The sequence below is a fragment of the Sinohyriopsis cumingii genome, chromosome 11 (assembly GCF_028554795.1).
Source record: "Sinohyriopsis cumingii isolate HCF-2022 chromosome 11, ASM2855479v2, whole genome shotgun sequence".
In the NCBI taxonomy this organism is placed as follows: domain Eukaryota; kingdom Metazoa; phylum Mollusca; class Bivalvia; order Unionida; family Unionidae; genus Sinohyriopsis; species Sinohyriopsis cumingii.
In genome coordinates, this window is record NC_142971.1 from 107,594,850 (window position 1) to 107,611,325 (window position 16,476).

Consider the following 16,476-nt stretch of genomic DNA (forward strand, 5'->3'; position numbering starts at 1 on the left):
AAATGTAAAAAATATGTTAAAGACTAAATGCAATACCAAAATTTAAAACCAATACGCAATTTAGCTTAGATTAAAAAGAAATTTCCCCAAAGTGTAAAACTTTACAAATTTAATTTTCCTATCCCATTGCCACCTTTTGTAGTTATCGACATTGAAATGGAATGCATTTTTGCTATAAAACCTGGCAGTGGTCCCATCAGAACTTTAAATCTGAATGTGCTATTAGTTATGGAAACAACTGCCTAAGTACCTGACACAGTAAATGTGGAACATAGCACCTGTCATTGTTTCTTTAGTGTGTAGACCTATATGCATCTGGACAGGCATATTGAGGTTTGCTACCAAAATCAATACGAGTTATAATGCTTCACTACCCCTGGGAAAAATGTTATCAGTTGTACAGACCCAAACTACCATTTGTTTTAAATACCATTCATTAGTCAACTTTTCTGTCTAAAATTTGTCAAACTGTGTTTTAAAACTTGTATGAAAATTTAAGTTTTCAATAAACTTTAGTTTTTAAAATTTAAATGTTTATTTAATTTGCCATTAAAATTTAATTTATCATTATTTGTAACTTTCAAACATATTTTCAGACAGGGCTTATCTTGTATCACAATTAGGTTTTTACTGCATTGAAAAATTCCTATAATTAAGGAAGATATAGCAAATTTAGTTTTGGTTTCTCATGAGCATTTGGACCAGAACTTGCACCCTGTGGAACACCAGCACCACATACTTTCTGACAGGTGTCACATGTTTTGTTTGCAAGGAAATTCAAAAAGACTTCATGCATAAAGTTGAAATAGGTATAGCATGCAAATATAAAAGTTTGACTAAAATTGGCGTAAAACATGGAGCCTGTCAGGAATTACGTCATAATTAGTACTTCCAGTTCAGTACCCACGAATGTAGTTCTAGTCTATTTTTAGAACATTTTTTCCTCTCTCATTTTGGTGGTGATAGAAGAGTTTTATTTATGCATATTTGGTAGGGATTTAACGGTAACTGTTTATTCTTGATAATATGAGCTGAAGGTGTTGTTGTCTGTGTGTATTTTGGCGACAGTGCACAGTGAGTAATAAGGCCTTGGTGATGATCCGGAAGTGAAATCTGTGTTCTGTTTACATGCTGCTATGTTGACATTCCAGCATCTCAAAACTGAGCAGGTCAACCTTTGACAAGAACTTCACCGTGAAGTCATCTTTGAAGGTATTTTAGATTAACATATGATTTGCACTGATTGTCACACAGTGGAAAGGTCAGTACTGAGAAACAAATGTAGAGAACATATAGTAAAATGAAATGTGTTCTATGTCCAGCTGGAGTTAATAGGATTGAATAGATCAGGGCAGACAGCATGTCATGTGACTGCTTCCAAAAACAGAAGAGTTGTGTACCTTAGATGGCGTTGTAACCGACAACTAATTCAAGTCGCATGTGGTATCGGGAGGAAGAAAGATTATGTACGTCAGATTAACGCAAAAAGGTTCATCAGATCGAGAACTTCAGTCCAAGAAAGTGTGATATTTGAAGATAAATATATACATTTAATGATCACACACACACATTTATAGAACTGAATAAGTGTGAAATGAAGAGATAATTATTTTCATCCAAAAAAATCACGCGATCTTTACTAGTAAAAACGTAGTATTTGAAGAGCTAATGGGCTCATTCAATGACCACACACAATTAATATTAGCGAAAGTGTGGTATGTGAAGAGGAATTGGATTCATTCAAAGACCATGCACTATTAATAAGAAAGGGGAGATATAAGGTGAGAAAACGTCACCAATGATCACTCAAATGAAGTTTTATAACTGCAAAGTGTACTGACGTGATGGTGAACTCTTTTACAGCTATATGGCTGAGATTTGCAAACCATTCTTCTCAAAGAGCAGAAACTAAATGCCACCTATATAAATATCTCAAACTCATGAAAAAAGGATCCTAGATGAAATATTAGACGTGAAGAAATTGTTAATTTAGAATAATACGAAAAACTGATGTTCTACTTTAAATACTGAAATTACATTATTACAGCTATATGTATTTTAAAATCTTTTAACTAGCAAATTTGTTAATGTGATAAAAATAATTGCAGAATAAACGCTAAGTAAATTATAGAATTTTGTGCGTGTGTGATTTGGATTTTTATTGAAGCTTAAAAAAAATTCAGTCATATCGCTACGATGTCTGCAATGTAGCAGTTTATAGTGATGTCTAGCACTGGGGCATCATGCTGCCGACATGCAGACACATTATTCTGATATGAGGCCAACAAGTCCTAACACTAACCTCTTATTGCTTAGCACCTAGCAAGGCAGCTGTAAGTACCAATTTTATAAGTCTTTGGTATGACTCGGCTGGGGTTCTCGAAAATGGGGTGAAAATGATTGGCTTCAAGCTCATGCCTGTGTTTGATTTGCATGGTATGATACCCCTTGCATGTAACAATATGTTCAAATCTTAAAAGCTCTCAGGCTTGGATATTTTCTGTCAAATTTGGTTGAGTTCTGCTACCTTTTTTTTTTTTAGAAGTCATTTAAATATTTTTTTATGTTTATTTTTTTAACAGCAGTCATACATCATGGCCTATTGGCAATATTTGTACAAAACTGAAACAACTTTAAGACCAAAGAAAATGAAAATAGCAAATCTTGATAAATGAATGATGCATTACTGTCAGCGAAAGGTGACCAGAGGACCATACTATGAGTTCCAGTGACCTTGCAGCCTGATAAGATATAGAAGAAAAAACTTTTGGTTCAAGATTCTGCCATGGATTAAAGAATTTTACTCCCCTCAAAGATAAAATTATACAGAATCCAAGAACATTTGAACATTTCTGATTCTTTTCCTCACGCCACTGACCATGGGCAGGACAGGATATATTATTTTGTCCATTTGTATGTGGGTCCATTTGTATGTGTCATTTGTTCATCAGATTGTGAATACTGTTGTCCCCATTTAACATAAACTCATGAAAAGTGGTTTGTAAATGAAATAAACTCAAGAAAAGTGGTTTGTAAATGAATCTGTTAACAGTAGCTTATACTAAAACCAGATCATAACTTAATTTTCATATGAGTGACTTTTGTATTTTCATCTATTACTTAATTACACACTCAATAATTTGGATCCTATTTCCCCATCAATGCTCTTCAACATTTGTATGTGTATTGACCTAACTGTGGGTTATTCCACATGCCAATTTTCATCAATGTAGGTGATGTAATATCCAAGACGTTGAGGCTGTTAGAAACAAATGAATAGGCACAAAAATAATACCCCCAACCAACTTTATTGGTTATGGGATGAAATACAGATATATGTAGGTGTTCTTGGCTTTTGTAAAACCTGGCAAGAAAATAAAATTCTTTCATTCACTGCTAAAAAAATTGAACTAAAAGTTTTTCTTCTGTTTCATTATATCAGGCTTGGTGCCAAATGAAACCATATTGTCCTGCTATATTCAACTAGTTTTTCATTTGCACTCTGTAATGCATAAAATAGTAACAAAAATTAAAACAAATTCACCAGAACTTTCAATCAGTCACTGCTGGCAATTTGAACGTAAAGCAGTCTGATTTTGGAAAGAAAATGCAAAGAGTTTTCATTTTAGGAATATGTTTTATTGCACATCTTCAACATTCCTTGCAAAAAATGATTTGTTCTATTGTACAGATATCTATGTAATGACCTGGGTCTTTTGCAGCATAATGCTACCAAGTCATTAGAGTATACAGAAATGACATAGGTCAATTCTATATAAAATATTTGGCTAGTTTAATAATGAAATGTGGCATCACTACAAATATTAGCACCCCTCCAATACAAATACAGTAAAAAAAACATCTCTTACATAACTGACAAATATAGAATGTACTGGAATCAAATTTTAAGTACATGCACAAACTAAAACCATATATATATATATATATATATATATATATATATATATATATATATATATATATATATATATATCACCCTCATCTGTCAAACACATCCCCACTGTTATTAATTCAACTTTTAATGTGTACATCATATGACAAAATGTTAAAAGTACAATCTATGCTTGCTTATAAATTGAGTTAAACTGCAAACTGTATAGACCCTGCTCTACCACTGCATAAGACACCAGCAGAACTGGATCCTTGAATTTTCTTAGGAGTAATCATTAGAACAAACAACATATACTCTGATAGGCTGGCTTAATTATGCAATGGCAGATCAGGGTCTACATTGTTTGCAGTTGGACCCGTTTTATAAGCGAGTATATACTGTAGTTAAATAAATTATGGGAACAGTATCAAACATTTACCTTCCTTGAAAAATATGCAGCATTATAGGTAAGCAATGAAGTCAAAATGCAAACAATCTCACATCAAAATACACAAAGTAATGCCAGGTTTGTTTCATTCCACATGAAAACAATATATAGATAAAGATACAAAGACATATTATTTCATGTGGTTGAACAGTGGGGAGATTGTTGAAAGTTTAAATTCCTTTCACAATGTCACAGCATCATTAACAAAATTGAAAATTTTTGATCTTGTCCATCATTATACTCTACCACTCATTATATAGTGTTTCCTCACTATAACACTATTCATACAAGAGCCGTAAAATTATACTGAGTATATATGCAATGTTGCCTTATACTGGGGTAGATTATACACAGTACAGTGGTTCCCCACTACAACACTAATCAGGAGAGCCACACATGAAAGCTGGCATATGCAAAGTCGCTTTATAATGGCGTAGAGTATACACAGTACAGTGGTTCCCCACTATAGCACCAATCAGAGAAACCATAAAAATATGCCGAGATACAGGAATGTCGCCTTATACTGGGTACGTCATACACAGTACAGTGGTCACCACTACAGCACTATCAGGGGAGCCATAAAAGAAAACTGTGGTATATGCAAGGTTGCCTTGTAATGGGGTACATTATACATAGTACAGTTGTCTGCCACTATAATACTAAACAGAAGAACCATCAAGAGAATTGTGATGTAGCCAAGGCTCCTTATACTGGGGTATATTATATGGATTTATAATTCAACCAGTATTATAGTATCCATGGCCATACCTGTGTTATATCTGGGAATGTGATATCCTATGACACTTTATAATGAGGGGCAATTATATCTAAAACAATAACCCTGTACTGTTTCACATATAACATGCAAGCTATTAGTGGCTGCAGGTTTCTATGGAATAATGTAGCATTATGATAGGATTATAACATGAAAAGACGTATATCTGAACAGTGTGGACCAGGTTTACTGTCATATTATGTGCCAGCAGATCAGGAACTGCTTGTATTTGTAAACAGAATGAACAATACAGGCACAGGTTTACTGTCACATTATGTGCCTGCCATCATGTCAGGGATTACACTGATTTGCTTGTAATCAAACAATGAACAGTACAGACTTGGGCAGAGCTGTTGTAAGGGTGGGCATTACAGGCAACCATCCAGGGTGCCAAGACATTGATTTACGGCATTGTTAAAGTGTGTGTGTGTGAGTGATTTGGATTTTTAACATAGCTTTAACATTTTTTCAGTCATATTGCTACGATGTCTGCAGTGTGACAGTTTATAGTGATCTCTAGCACTGGGGCAACATGCCACAGACATGTAGCATGATGTCCCACCCAGTCACATTATCCTGACACCAGGCCGACCAGTCCTAACACTAACCTCTTAATGTTGAGCGCCAAGCGAGGCAGCTGTTAGTACCATTTTTATAAGTCTTTGGTATGACTCGACTGGGGATCGAACCCATGGCCTCCTACATCTGAGGCGGACGTTCTAACCACTAGGCCACCGGTGCGGTATGGCATTGTTAAAGAACATACAAAGTACAATATACAATTCAAAAAGAATCAGAACCTGCAATGAAAAATGAGAAACTCACTTTTTCAAGAGCTCATAATCATTTCAAACATATTTGTAAATTCTTTAATAAAGTATCCTGTTAACTTTTAGAATGTACCCTACCTTTGACAAATATAATTTTTAGTAACAATTATTCTAGTGGATTAAATGCTGGGCCTTGCAATATCATATAAACTTTTATTTCTAGCAGATTTTATGTTTTTGATGGTTCTACAGCCAAAGCTGTACAACAGTCAAGTCTTGTTAATAACTGAGAACTTTTGTTTTTTAGGCATATAGTTTTTTCACTGTGAAAAATATTAAAGTACCTTTAAGAACATGCAACATTTGGACCAGACATTTTAAAAATAAATTATAATCCTCTAAGTTGTAATTGGTATGCTTTGCAAAATGCTGGTTTTGGGCCCCTAGGCCAGCAGCAGCTGGTCTGAATACAGTACACCAGTAAATCTACCATTATACTCAATAAATTTACTTTTTGTGCTTAATTACTTAAGGAAAAAACTTGTGCTTAATTACTTCAGAAAAATACATCAGACAGAATTTACTGGATTGAGTCATTAAGCAGATTAAAATAGTTTTGATAGTGATAAAAACATGTCAAATTATTTACATAGAAAGGTATATATTACTTCCCTTTTTTCTTCTTTCATTTTATATCAAACCAAGCTGCATTAAATATGTAGAAAAATACATCTTGCAAGTTGTTGTTTTTTTTCGGGGGGGGGGGGGAGTGCAGAGCTGTGCATGAGAGTGAAAGACTGTTTCAATAAATGCCCATGAATCTGCAAGATTCTCATGATGTTTGTCATGGTGGCCATTATTTGAGGACAGAGCAGCACCATTTTTATTTAGGATCAACTAGACATCACAAGAAATCTGGTGAAAACCATATGCTTATATGACTTTCCATACAGGAGGAGTAGCAATAAAATAAATTTCAAGATGGCTGCTGTGATGGCATTACTGGATATCAGATTTTCATTTAGGACCAATCAGACATCCTGTTGGACTAGTCTTACAAGCGAGTACATATTGTACAGTACTTATTTGTTAACATAATGATTTTTCTGTGTGCTATGTCAACAAGAATCAAAGATGAAGTATATGGAGGTCTACTGAATCTATTAAATAAGTTTTGATCTTTTTCTTTATTTCATTTAAATAACAAGTCACAGATTATTAAACCAAACTGGTGAGAAAAAAAAATACATTTCCTAATTATTATTTAAAAACACATAAACCAGTTAAATCAATGTCCTAGATGCTTGCTAAAAAGTTTAAAATATAATCTTTCTGAGTACCATCTATACTCACTTATAAGTTGAGTCAAACTCTGAACAACAAAGATCCAGATCTGCCATAGCATAATGCACCAGCAGATTAGGATACATGTTGTTTGTTCTTCTGACTACTCGTAAAAACTGCAAAGACCCAGATCTGCCAGTGCATCATGTGATGGCAGATATGAGTCTGTGCAGTTTGCAGTTGGACTTGTCTTAAAAGCGAGTGTATTCAATAATACCATTTCAAAATTAATTCTGTTCAATCCGCTTATCTATGCTTTAGCTCCTGAACTGGTTTGCATTTAAATATTACAATATGCAATAAATAACTTGCAATGTTGAAAGATTACTATGTATATGATTCAAGTATAAATCACTGATGATCATGCAGAGATATCACATCACATTTTCTTCACTAGAAAAATGATATCAACTAGAACATTCAAAACAATTTGCAAGTTTTAACATTTTAAAAATTTTTGGAGAAAATTTACAGCAGACAACAATTAATATGTACAAAAATTCAATAATAAATGTATGTTATTTTATTTAATTAATGAAGTTATGACTGGTACCCAAAATAGATAATTTACAGAAAATTTATTAAATTTAGAGAGGAGCTAGATAATTGCAGGCTATGATTAGTACCCAAAATAGATAATTTATATACAGTTTTATTAAAATTAAAGAGCTAGGTAATTGCAAGTGAGATTATAAGATTTCATGATAATGACCTGCAGAAAATGGCACAAACTTTGAATGGCTACCAGGCTCACTTATGTCTGCTGCAAGTTTTCTGGCAAAATTTAAATCTTTTACTTGGCAAAATAAACTGAATGCTGCTTTCTTCAGTGCTGTGAAATGTAGTAGAAGTATCTACTCCGAAAGTAAGAGGATATCCCAACAATATCACCTGATATTTACTATTATGTATTTCACACATCGTAATTATATACAAGTACAAAACATTATGAAAGACAAATGGAGGGTAATATATTAACTTTAATATTAACTATAATTTCATTATCTTCAACATCATATATAATATGACAACCATTCTCACATGTGGGGTGGAGGAGAATAAGGGATTATTTTGAGCAAATGTTTGGGACAAAGTTATTACATTTACAATCTCAAACAGCAAAACAAAACATTCCTATCCAAATTACAAGAAACCAGTCCAATGAATATGCTTAAGTACAGATCATAGTATAATCAACAATTGAAATTCATATAAAACTGTATGAAATAAGATATTATCAGTCTGTACCAACACAACAAATCATATGAAATTCAATAATGGCTAATTCTCTAAATAAAATATGATGCAATATACAGTAATAAATTAAATCAATCACCACAATAATGTTGCCAAGCTACCAATGAATACTCTCTCAAATTAAAATAGGACTATCAAAAACCAACAACAAAACATAGCTTCAACAGCAACTGCATTTTAGGCTTCCAGCTCATGGTGTGATGTTATTATATTTTTCTTTCCTTCCTTCTAAGAAATTATGGCCCCACAGCAAGAATAATTTGACTGTTGGATTTGAATCAATTGTACAACATACGGCGTATGTTAGCTACGCTGTCCTAAGTCTAATAAATTCAAAAACCAGTCATGTGCTTCTGGAGAACTAATGGTAACTATCTGGGGCTATACTTGGTTTGCAAATGCATCAAAAATTTGAAACTGGCCAAACTGTGAACATTTGCATATATGTTTACGTGTCACAGGCATAAAATTGTGAAAACAGTAGACTTTAACCAGCAGTTGATAAATACACAAAGTTACATCTAATGTTTTGAGCTTGCAGAAGGAATGAGTTTAATATGGTAAATAGATAGACACAGTGAGGATGTCAGGCCAAGACACATTCATAAACCATATCAAACTAGTTCTTTCCTCAAAATAAATGCGGAGATTTTGTATTTTTACATACCACTCTTTTCAAACTTGTTAGCTACTGAGTTGGAATGAAACTCGAAACAAAATAAGGATATAAAAAAAACTTATTTGGTACATCTTAGAAAAATGTTTGGTATTGAAATATTAACTTCACATCTATAATGAACTCAAGAGCAGTCATTTAAAATTAAATGGGTATATAATAAAAAGATGGCCTATCGGGATCTACACAGTTTTCTCTACCAATAATTTCAAGAAAACAGCTTTGCCCTTGATCTGATGTCACATTATGTAACTGCATATCTAGGTCTACAACATTCACAGTTGGATTTGTGTGATGCATAATGCTTTTACAAGTTACAAATGAATGAATTGTGGTTCATGAGAATGTAACTCAAAACAGTATTGCTCTGATTTCATAATCACCAATACAACTAATTTTTTTAATATCTGCTTCCAGCCAATTCACTTAAAGGGGCCCTGAGTGGCTGAGTGGTCTAATGCGCTCTCCGTTACGGATCACTGCCATCTTACCGCTGTCAGCGTTGGTTCGAGTCTCAGATTTGGCCAGTGTGGGTACGTGAGAAAGCTTGCCAGTAGCTTTTTGTGGGTCGGTGGTTCTTCCTCCACCATTAATACTGGCTGCCATGCATAGCCTATCGTGTGCTGAAAATGGCATTAAACCCTACATCAACAACAACAACAACCAATTCACTTAAACTGAACATTATGGAAACTCCAATACCAAATGGATGTAATCTTATTCACTTAGTTTCTCTTATTCTGCAAATATCTACTACTGATGATCCTGAGAGTGAACAGAACCATTTATAATGGACTTTTTTCTCCAAATACCACTGAAAACATTTTTGTGATTCAACTTATATAAATTTAAGAATGTGTCTCACTGGTTAATTTTAAATCACATCTCGGGCAACAAACCTGGATGACTTTCTCATATCAAACTTACTCTATCCTAAAATAGGACAGCCATTTTGTTGCATGGTAAACAATATAATTCAACAGCCTCAAAAGAGACAACACATACAAAAATTCTACCCTAAAGGTGACAACCTTAATGTCGTGTATGGACAATACTGCATGACCACCTCTGGTGACAAACACACACTGGTGGCTTCCAAAACAAAACAACTTGTATATAATTCAGGTTTCAGTATAATCAATTGATTAATGTTTTCTTGGAAGATGACCATCAAAGTTTGTTACCTTTTGTAATTTGCTTCTCAAATGGCTTTATAAATCCTTCAATACTGAAAAAAAATGTCTTTACAAAAGACCACCCCAACCCCAATGTGACAAATATAGATAATCACCTCTTAAGAAGAAAAGTTCTTTTTTTGAACTGGATAATACTTAGGTACACATTGAAAAGGCCAGAAACGGTTAGATTTCTCCAATTCTTTGGTAGAATTATTGAAACTCTGAAGAATATGACAACTTTAAACAAATTCCAGAGCCAACAGTGTTTTCATATGTAAGATCAAACAATAGCTTTTCAATTACTATCTATTATTGCTATACAGTGGCAAAACGCCCAACTCAAAACAAATAAAAATATCTATATTAATCTCCATTATTTACATCAAAGCAAACGACCACATACTGCTTAAAATACATCACAAGTAAAGCCACCAAAATATCTATGATAATGAAGGAAAATACGAAACAAGGAACATAAAATAAATAAATAAAAATTAGGAACATGAGATTCATCACAAATGGAGTGTAAACTTGAAGTTTAAACAGCACAAATATCAAACAAAGCTATGAAAATAACAAATATGTTCTATGTTTTCTGTTGATCAAAATTTAATCTACTGTAAAGATGGCTTATTTTACAATTTATCTTACAGACTAACAGCTATCAATATATTTATACAATAATGTTGGTTTTTACATAAATATACATCTTTACATTACTTACAAAAAAAGATCGACATTTTCTCTAGACTAAAATTTTTTAATGCAAAGTAAATCATTGTGTATGTCTAAGTTGCCACAGGTACTACAAAATTGCAATATCAAGTGTTACCATACATGCTCATTTTTAAGTCCAGTCCAACTGCAAACAACACAGACCCTATCTGACATCACATGTGTTGCCAATCAGTCTATGCTGTTTGTTCTACTGATTACCCCAAACAGCATAGACCCAGATCTGCAGATGCATTATGTGGTGAATTTGGGCAGTTTACAGTTATATTCAACTTTTAAGAGAGCATATATGTCACATTTCTTCTAAATAAAAAAATTCACAATAATAGGATTCTACTTGATTGGAAAAGAAAAAAATGAAATAGGTATAAAAACAAAGTAGAGCACCGTGTATGCAACAGATACAATAATTATCCTTGACAGAATGATGTAGATATCATTAGTACAATATTTAAACATCCCTTGCGTACAGATTTAGATTTCCAGTGTATATTTTCATTAACTATGTTTCAATCAAAATTATCTTCACCTGCACTGAAACAACAAATTTAAGTACAAATTTTTCAACGTTTTATGAAAGTGGAGGAGCACTTACAGTAGGAGAATTAAGGTACCAATGTTATTTTAAAATGTTTCCTCGTGACATGAAAATTTTAACATCAATGGATATTTGAAGAAAGGGTGCAGACTGTTCATTGTTGTATAAAACTCGAACATTGATTTTGTTGGCATGGTCCTAGTTTCAAGTTAAAAATATTATGCTCAAATGTTTTTCTATTTGCACAAAACACACGATATACTATAAAAATTTTGATGGTGATGTATATATCAAGCAAGAGCCACTCAAAGTGACCAATTCTCTATTAGTTGAAAGGAATTTATTGAAATATATTAATTCATTTCTTCCACCTCATATCATTTTTACTTGTAGTGAAATCATTGCACATATTCTTGAAAAACTAAAATGACAAAATTTGTTAAAATATTTTATTATGTGCTGACTTAAAAGTGCAGTTCATAAACTTTTGTTGTGGACTTTGACCTTAAAACACAGACAGAAGACAACACGCTTGTTATACTGTCAGGATGAATCCACATGCCAAGTTTGGTTGAATCTGTCCACAACATTTTTTTTTAAATCCCTCCCCCCACGTTATTGAACTCCCATCATTCAAGGTATCCTTTAGATGTATCCAAAACTGAATCTGACAAAAATATGTCAGTAATAATTTTCAAGGACCTAATTTATGGCAGATTATATGACAGCATACATTTTTTTCTTTGTGTAATATAGTTCTAACACAAAAGAATATAAAACAATCAGTTTTTCTTGTCTGCACTCCAAGTAAAACAAATTTACCCAGTAGTTTAGAATATGGACCATTTGTTTCAATCAATGCAAATAATGAACATGACTACAATTGTTAAAAATCTGTGTAAGTGATACATGCGCTAATCTCACTGATAGTGCTGGACTGGGGGGGATGGCGAGTCTAAAAAATGTGTTTTGCAGTCCCATGGTGGAAGGGGTGTCAGTGGGTTTGATCCCAAAAAAGCCTTGCTGTACAATTGAAATTAAATAATCTAGTTGTAGAAGTCTATTAAAAATGAATGGAGATTCAGATCTATAAAAAAAGTGTATGTTTTCCTTATACATGTAGTATTTAATACGCTTACAAGAAAAAAATGGTAGACTTAGAATTGTCAAATATTAACACCGCATACGTGTCACACTTGCATAATCACAATCACATATATTAAATTAAAAAAACTCCATAAATATATATATATATATCCATGTTTCTGTTTTTAAAATCAATTTGACAGAGGAATACAGTCCTAATTGATGCAGTCAGTCTTTGCTGCTCTCAATAGTTCAGAAGGGGGGTTTGAAGGTAACGGAGTTATCATTTTTGTTAAACTGTGCACTCCTTAGAGACCTGAGGTACTGTTATTCCATGCCCACAGAGACTTGAAGGAACTGTTATTCCATGCCTGAAGAGACTTGAAGGTACTTTTTATTCCATACCTGAAGAGCTTGTTGAATTTTTCTCAGCACAGAAAATGTTTTTTCTGCAGATTGTACTACGCAATGAAACTGCATTCAAGTTCTTGTGACATGGTCTGTCAATGGTAGTTTGAACATGTTACTTTTGGGATTGCACTACTGAGTAAGACTACTCCAGTCAAACTGCAAACAACAAAGATCCTATCTTCCATAGCATAATGCATCTTTAGATCAGGGTCTGTGTTGTTTGTTCTATTGATTACTCCTAACAAACTGCACAGACCCAGATCTGCCAGCACATTATGCATTGGATCTGGATCTGTGCAGTTTGCAGTTGGATTGTCTTATATATGTAGATACCAGTCTGTGTTCATAAGCTCTCTGACTTTATTCCAAGCTCAAGTAGGACTGGTTTCCAAACTTTTTCACAACAGTATTGTTGCCATTTTGATCATTACCATTTTTGTTTAGGATCTGCATCATACTGATGTCGTGTTTTAGTGGAAAGCTGACTTTGAAACAACCATCCTTTCAGAAAAAGTAACCATAAAAATGTCTTCAAGATGGTCATTTTGGAGCTTAAATCAGCATAATTTTAAGAGGAGACCAACTCCAAAAACTTTTCATAGCATAAGCCCCAACCCTATCATGTGATGATCCAGTCAGAAAAAGTAGTTATATCAAGATTTTAATGACAACTGCTTAAGTGGCCATACTGTGAGGTGATATTCACACAATTTTCATTCAGGAAAAATTACACAGCATAAGAAGTCTGTTACTCAAAACTCCATGTCAATATGACCATCCATTCAAGAGAAGTAACAATAACAAGATTTTGAAGATGACCACAATAGCAGCCACGTTCAAAGTCAATGACCATCTACAAGATACAAGATGTCTTTTAATGAAATCCCATGTCAATCTGACAAGCAGTTGAGGCAAGATTTGAATGACAACAACTGTGAAGGCCACAGAAGGAGGTGATCTCAATGTAATTTCCATTTCAGTCCAACTGCAGATCCTAAGAAGCCTCTAAGTGAAAACCCCATATCAGTTGTTGTTTGAGTTTAACGCCATTTTTCAGCACACGATAGGCTATACATGGTGGCTAGTATTAATGGTGAGGAAGAACCCGGAAAACCCCCGGAAAGAACCACCGACCCATGAGAAGCTACTGGCAAACTTTCTCACATACCCAAATTAGCTGAATCCGAGAGACTCGACCCCATGCAGACAGAGGTGAGATGGCAGTGATCTGTAATGGAGAGTGCTTTAGACCACTCAGCCACTTGCCCCCCCCCCCCCCACATCAATAAATGTGTCAATGGGTAACTGGGTACTTGGGTACCCTTCAGTTCATAATTACCTGGGTATTAAAATTAGCTATTGGGTACCCATTTAGTTCATGTAAAAAATATTTAAAAAATGTTTCCGACTTCAGATCAAAGATTATTTCTGACTACATCAGGAGTGAGTGAGACACAAAATAACATGTACAGTTCAAGGCACGTCATGTGACATTAATCCTTCACAGACCTGTCCGCTGATCATCTTCATATTGTCGATGTGTGCAACCATTTATCTATGTACTCAAACAGTTTCCATATTTTCTATTTATAGTAACTGTAAATGTCATGTTTCAAAGAAAACAGATGGGTTTCTAGATTTTGAAACCACGTGTCACAGATTAACTATAGTTTTATACACATGCATGTAGTGGACCAGTATACATTGAAAAAATATTGTGCCAAATATTATCAAGTGAAGCGGACTTTATCGATGTGTGGATTTTATATGACTGAAAAATGTTGGAGGAAAGGAATTTTGCTGAACTGAAGAACATGTTGCATCAGGAAAAGGACAAATCAATAGTCTTTACAAATTCTGAAAGAAGAATTCTACAGTGATATATTGCAGCATTCAGAATTTGTGGACTTTTGAATGAAAGTTAAACATGTGATGTAGACTAATCAAATTCAAAATGTTGTGTATAAATAATTTATCATTTTGCTTCGTGTCTGTATTCTCTGTACTAATCCACATTGATTCTGTTTCACGAAATAAATGTCCCTAGGTTTTCAAAAAGAGGACTCTTATTTTATTGTGGATCAACAAGAACAAAAAACAGTGACAAATCACACAAGTTTTTGCATTCAAAATGATGGCTGTTTAAACCTTGGAGCAATCTTGTTAACAATTTTTCAGAGGTTTGTTATCATGAAAAGAAAGGTAATTTATACAAAGAGTAAACTTCATTAGAAAATGCTCTTTACGTACAATTATTCCCAATGCATTTATAAAACTAGTATTCAGCCCCTTAGAAAATCACACCTCACATTTAGTGTGGGTTTGGAAATTGTTGCACACAAGTTACTGAGGGAGAAGTATATACTGTAAAAGTGAAAATTATATCAAATTTTTGCAGACAAACAAAACTCAGGTATAAAATTCTAAAATTTAAAAGTCCTCCATCCTAAAAAAATAAGAAGAGTAGTGACCAAAACTAAGGACAAATTATCATCAAGTATCATCTAAATACTGGTTCCTGGGTTGGAAACTGAAAGTTGTTTATCACAACAATTTTGCCGCAATTATTCTGGATGGAAATTACATCTTTTACACAATTTCATGCAAGAACTGAATAATGACATAGATTACAGTGGAATCTGTTTTGTTCAGAGTGGAAAAATGTTTTTTTTTTATATAGTTTTTTTTACTGTAATTATACTCAAACAATTATGAAAAGTGGTGATAAATATAGATCAAAATATTTCACAATTAAATGGCTACACTCCTCTTACTATCACATTTTAAAAATATTAGACAGGAGGGAAATGTTCCTTGCAAACCTAATTAAGTCTACTCCACCAGTATGTTCTGGTGCTTTTTTGATACTCTGGAGTTTTGTTTATATATTTTAACACAACCTTCTAAGATGTATTTTACTTCCAAACATATATTGTGGATCCATTCTGTTCTGTCTGGACACTATTCATGTATATGCAAAGGAACAAAACTCAGTCCTAGTTAAACCAACTTCACTGTCATTCCTAAATCAAAGATGTGTGTTCCACAAATTATTTCCTCTTCACAGTCTCAAGTCACATTTCACACTGCCATAAGAACTCCAAATGTTCAGGCAATGGGGCCTAATTTGCACATTGCAATCACATGACCACCTGCTGACCACACTGGAATGAATTCTGGAAAATCATCATGTCTTTGGTCTGCTCATTCTTTGCGATGATATGAAGAATGTCTTTGGGCCTACAAATAAAATCAGATGTCTGTGAAAGTGTGCACTAGTCAGCTGGTGTCATGTGCCAAAATTAAAAAACCATGCTGTCGATCGAACTTCATGCAGGTTTTTGAAACAAGAAAGTGCTGGAGAAG

At 33.7% G+C, this 16,476-nt stretch overlaps 1 protein-coding gene across 1 annotated transcript in view; it reads right to left on the reverse strand.

Annotated features, from left to right (window-relative positions):
• Positions 1 to 3,617: 3,617 nt before the first annotated feature.
• The window catches only part of LOC149789247 (muscle calcium channel subunit alpha-1-like), a 335,403-nt gene continuing 322,544 nt past the window's right edge, over positions 3,618 to 16,476 (reverse strand). The window contains exon 43 of the mRNA XM_089975421.1: positions 3,618 to 16,350. Within this exon, the coding sequence (XP_089831547.1) occupies positions 16,315 to 16,350 (36 nt within the window). The 3' untranslated portion in view covers positions 3,618 to 16,314. The remainder of the gene's footprint in view (positions 16,351 to 16,476) is intronic.